Source organism: Notothenia coriiceps, unplaced genomic scaffold (genome assembly GCF_000735185.1).
Source record: "Notothenia coriiceps isolate Sejong01 unplaced genomic scaffold, NC01 NC01_scaffold00022232, whole genome shotgun sequence".
Lineage (NCBI taxonomy): Eukaryota > Metazoa > Chordata > Actinopteri > Perciformes > Nototheniidae > Notothenia > Notothenia coriiceps.
Window position 1 is genome coordinate 1 of NW_011354933.1, and position 5,296 is coordinate 5,296.

At 41.3% G+C, this 5,296-nt stretch overlaps 1 protein-coding gene across 1 annotated transcript; it reads left to right on the top strand.

Moving 5' to 3' along the window:
* Nucleotides 1–407: 407 nt before the first annotated feature.
* Nucleotides 408–4,429, top strand: LOC104953870 (acetylcholine receptor subunit gamma-like; the record flags this gene model as incomplete). Its single annotated transcript, XM_010780900.1, has 6 exons — nucleotides 408–541; nucleotides 1,573–1,617; nucleotides 1,758–1,867; nucleotides 2,520–2,675; nucleotides 4,036–4,142; nucleotides 4,229–4,429. Coding segments are annotated over 6 exons (753 nt in total), but the record flags the coding sequence as incomplete, so codon positions are not given.
* Nucleotides 4,430–5,296: the final 867 nt, after the last annotated feature.

The following is a 5,296-nucleotide window of genomic DNA, read 5'->3' on the forward strand; positions in this document are numbered from 1 at the left end:
TACCTACCTATCTACCTACCTACCCTATATTTGTATATACACTTTTAAATATATTCTTTACAGCATATAGAAGTTGACTTTCACTTAATTACATGATGTCAAATGATCTTAAAACAGTGTTTATGACAATTACTAGATCTAATCCTATGGAGAAACACGTCATGCAGTATGTTGGATTTTAAGTATGACATATTTGAGCCTTCACTACATTTTCTAATCATTATCAATAAGCATTTTAATTACGTCAAGAGTGTATCCAATGAACCAGATTGGAAGGTTATAACAATCCTAATGAGTGTATCAGTGAGACCCAAACTTAGTTCAGAGACTGATCTGTTCTTCAGATGTTTCTCCCTTGACATATTTCAAATACAATACTCACTTTCCCCTCTGTTTTTTCCGTGCAGTGCACTGTAAAGAGGAGGGGGAGCTGATCGACAAGTTGTTCAAAGGCTACAACAAGAACATTCGCCCGGTGAAGCATCCTGAGGATAAGCTGGACGTCGATATTAAGCTGACCCTCACCAACCTCATCTCCCTGGTGAGATAAACACTGTTATACAAAATGATTCCCCATCAGGACTATGGACAATTAAGCGCACATTTATGCATAATAATGGCTGTTTGGTCAAGTGGTGCAGGAACGAGTCCTAAAACCCGGAAGTGAGTTAGCATTTGACCACTTCCGGTTCCCTCGTCTCAGAGTCAATGGGATTTTTGAACTAGGTTTTGGAAAATATCTGGAAATAAGGTCTGTGGTTGACACAAATTCAAGAGACGGATCACGTTTTGTTCTACGACATTAAATCCATCAGCAGTGACCCCACTGGTGATTTCTGAAGAGTTTACGTGTCTGAAAAACTATGGTTGTTACCAAGTGGCTGAATAGGACTACAGAAGTTGTGGAGGCCGCTGTACGTAGTTACGCCGAACACGTAAACACTCCCGCTAAGTTTGTTTGCCCTGTTCTGCTTGAAAGCAAGTACCTGCCTCCTGCAAACTGTTCAAACAAACACTTCAACTTGTACCATTTAGAATCTGTGTTTTTGAATATCGATCTTAAGTTGGCGTGACGTTGAAGCCCTGCTGTAGTTTGTTCATAGCATAACGTTAGCATTTTGCTTCTGGTGATTAGATTTATGATTCGAAAACTATAAAAGTGGGGTAGACATGTGGAGATTATCCGACTGAACAAAACGTGCATTTATCAATCAGTTTTCCACAGAACTTATTTTTTACAATATTCCAAATATCCTATGGGGAAATCCCGTTGCTTTTTTGTTGTTGTAACCAATCAGAGCAGACTTGGCTCTGGTTCCTGAGGGTAAAAAAAGAAGTGCTTAGAAAGATAAAGCACTTTTTAAACATTACAAGATGTGAAAAGTAGAGGCACAACATACACATTTGAGACCTCAAAGTGAGCATAATAAAACCCTAAAAGTAAATTTAAGAACGAAATGGAAATACTCAAAGTACAAGTAGGTCAAAATAGTGCAATACTTGAGTAAATGTATTTTGTTACATTGCACCACTGACTAAAATATTCATCCTGCTTCATCACTTATATCACAGAATGAAAAGGAGGAGACTCTCACGACCAATGTGTGGATTCAGATTGTGAGTTTCACTTCAATTGATACTTTTGTTTTGTTTGTGCAAATCTTTACAGTTAGGTTGATTTAGCCTCGTTCCATCAGCATCTATACATGTGTCAAGTTTTTAACGTCACTGACCCTTTTCTTAAATGTCATCTGCAGCAATGGGTAGATTATCGCCTTATGTGGAACACATCTGACCATCACGGCATCGACACTATTCGTGTCCCATGCAACAATGTTTGGCTTCCTGACATTGTCCTTGAGAACAAGTAAGGCAGTAAGAAAGAGGAGTTTCTCTACATCAGGGGTGTCCAAACATTTTTCACTGAGAGCCACATACAGAAAGACATACAAGGGCTTGGTCACTCACTTGGTGAGGTATATTGCCTTATAAGTTAACAAAATCAATCAGATGTAGGTAAATTATGCTTGATACTTGAATATGCTTTATTAGAAAAACAGGAGCTCTGCATAGGGTTTCATTTATTTTGTTACAAACAGTGTTGGCAGATCATTCCTTAAAATAGGAGCCTCAGATTGATTATTAAAATGGGAAATAGGGAGGGTGGATTTAAAAATTATATGTATATAAGTTATTGGGCTTTTTTTTTTATCAAATAAGATTTATTAGAAAAATACCTTCAACTTTAATTGACTGAATTTATTTAAATATTGGGCTTATTAACCCATGAATACTGTGTAATATATCTGTTAACATCTATATTTAATAAGTAAGACGAGCGCTCGTTTCAGGTGTGGGTCATATTCCTTTATCAATTTTGAATTTGATGAGGGCCGATTCAAAATAGTCAACGGGCCGTAGTTTGGACACCCCTGCTCTACATGTAGTGTCATTATACTGTACATTAACTAATCTGGTGTGAACTGCCTCTGTTTTTTCCTCATCATTCTTCTCTGCAGCATTGATGGAAAGTTTGACGTGGCGTACTACGCCAACGTGCTGCTCTACAACAACGGTGGTATTTTCTGGCTGCCGCCCGCCATCTATCGCAGCACGTGCTCCATCGAGATCACCTACTTCCCATTTGATTATCAAAACTGCACACTAGCATTCAGGTGTGGTACAATTCTATTTCAGTCAGACAACTCACGTGTTTCTTAATATGTTTATTAGAGTAGTATATAGTTTGAGTTTGGCGTCTAGGCTCGGGCCTCATCACTCCACAGATGTACACAGAACATTGAGTGATGATTAGATAACTATCCCCCGAGCCTACAGGTAGAAGCTGGGGTGGTGGTGGGGCAGGCGAGCAGCAGCAACATGAACACAGCAGCAGCAACATGAACGCAGCAATAGCAAGTGAACGCAGCAGTAGCACCTGGCAGCTTAAATAGAGCGGCATGTTTAGGAGAATGTGTTTGGTTGGTTGTTGGAGGGAAGAGGCGCGCCACGTGTTACGGCCCGTCCACACGGCGGCATGCGTTGAAGCTTCAACACTTCTGCCCATTCACTTTGAATGGGGTGACATCACACTTTGCCGAACTGGATTGTGGGAGCGTCGCTTCGCTTTGCTCGCTTTAAAAGTTGAGCAATGTTCCATTTTTGAAGCTTCGGCGGAAGCATCAGCCAATCAAATCATATGCCAGTAAAAGCTTTAGCCAATCAAACCGCATGCTTGTGTGTCCGGGTGGGAGATTCATGTGATTGGTTGTTGGTCGAGCTTCAGACACGCCCGTCGGCAAGCTTCAACGCACGCTGCAGTGTGGACGCTGCGTTAATGTATCATTGGTGCTCGAGTTGACTGCCTGAACTAGCTCGCAGGCTTCGCCCAACTAATTACATTTACTTTATTTATTAGTTTTAGAGAGGCCAAGCCAACATAAGAGGCCTTTGGGGTTTTCCCGTTCCTGTTGTGTCCAACACATAGTACGTGATAGGCTAAGAGGCGGGACATCTCTAAGCAGTTGACCAATCACAACAGCGCCGGCCAGCTTACCAATCAGAGCAGACTGGGCTCTGGTTTCAGACAGAGGGTGAAAAGAGGTGCTGCAGCACAGGCAGTATGAGAACAATAAAGAGCTTTTTGAACTTTAAGCATGCAGGTCACAGTAGAGACACAAAAAAACTAATATGAACCTGAAAATGAGCAGAATAAATGTGTGTCCTCTATAAGCCACTTTTGACATAATTGATGCACACTTTATATTGTCTGATGAGCAAAAGGTTGAATTGACTTTAAGAAAATTATACTTAGAAACACAATAACTTATGTTTGGTAGCCACACTTTACCTCAGTGTGTGCCTGTGTGTGTCCGACAAACATTGGTTCCTACTTATGTCGATGAGAGCCTATTGGTTCTGACACATTTGTTCTTATTTCTTTTCAAAGAATGAGCTACATGCTCATAGAACTGGAGTTTCATCCACCTAACACTATTTTCCATTGTATTTTATCCTTGTTGCGACGACACATAGATCCCAGACATACAGTGCCAATGAAGTGGTCCTCCACTTGGCTCTTGATGACACCCCCCCAAACGTCATGATTGAGTGGGTGGATATTGATCCCCAGGCTTTCACAGGTACAGTACACTACATCCACAATCAACACTCCTATGTTGATAACGCATGGTTCCTCTCCAGCTTATAGCGTGTTTTTCACCCTCAGAGAACGGCGAGTGGGCCATTGTCCATCGTCCAGCCAGGAAAATGATCTACGAGCGCTACACCCCAGATGACCTGGAGTATCAGGAGATCTTGTTCAATATTGTCATCCAAAGGAAGCCCCTCTTCTATGTCATCAACATCATCCTGCCCTGCTCCCTCATCTCCTCTCTGGTAGTGCTGGCCTACTTCCTACCTGCTCAAGGTCTGTAGAGCCATTTTCCTACTGCTATTATTACATCGAATATGATGGTGTTATAAAATATCAAGTCTCGTAATTGTACGGGCCTTTGATCTGAACAAAACTCATCGAAGTTACTCTGATACTGAACATGATAAATAAAAGGCTCCAAAGAGCTGCTTTTTGGGGTTTTTTAAACCTCTCGTGTAGTGTTTCTCAAACGTTTTCATACCAAGGAGCAAGGACCACTTAACCAATAAAAAAACACTCGCGGACCACCTAACTCCACAAATATCCAAAATCACATCGTTTTTTCTAGAACAGATTACAAATCGCCTGAAAATGGTACAAGCAAGTGGCAGCATGTGTGATGAAGAAGGTGTTGCGCTGGGCTATATCATGCATCAAACTTAATCTCGCTCCATTGCGGAGATATTCCCGCGAGAGTGCGAAAAACTTAAATGTATTTATTTATTTCAAATGTGACTTTATAATTGTACCAATATACTCACGGACCACTAGGGGGCACTGACGGACCACCATTGGTCCGCGGACCACACTTTGAGAAGCACTGCTCTAGTGTGTTATAAGGATTCCTTTGTTAACTTCTGGAACAAAGTTGTATCACTAACACTTGCGCTTCTATTGGCTAGCGCTCAAACACATTGTACGTGATAGGCTAAGGGGCGGTACGTCTCTAAGCAGTTGACCCATCACAACAGACAACAGCTAACCAATCAGAACAGACTGGGCTCTGGTTTCAGACAGAGGGTGAAAAGAGGCAGTATGAGAAAAATAAAGAGCTTTTTGAATATTAAAGCTTGGAGACATGTCCCAGTAGAGACACTACATACTGATATGAACCTAACATTTAGAATAATGTGTCCTCTT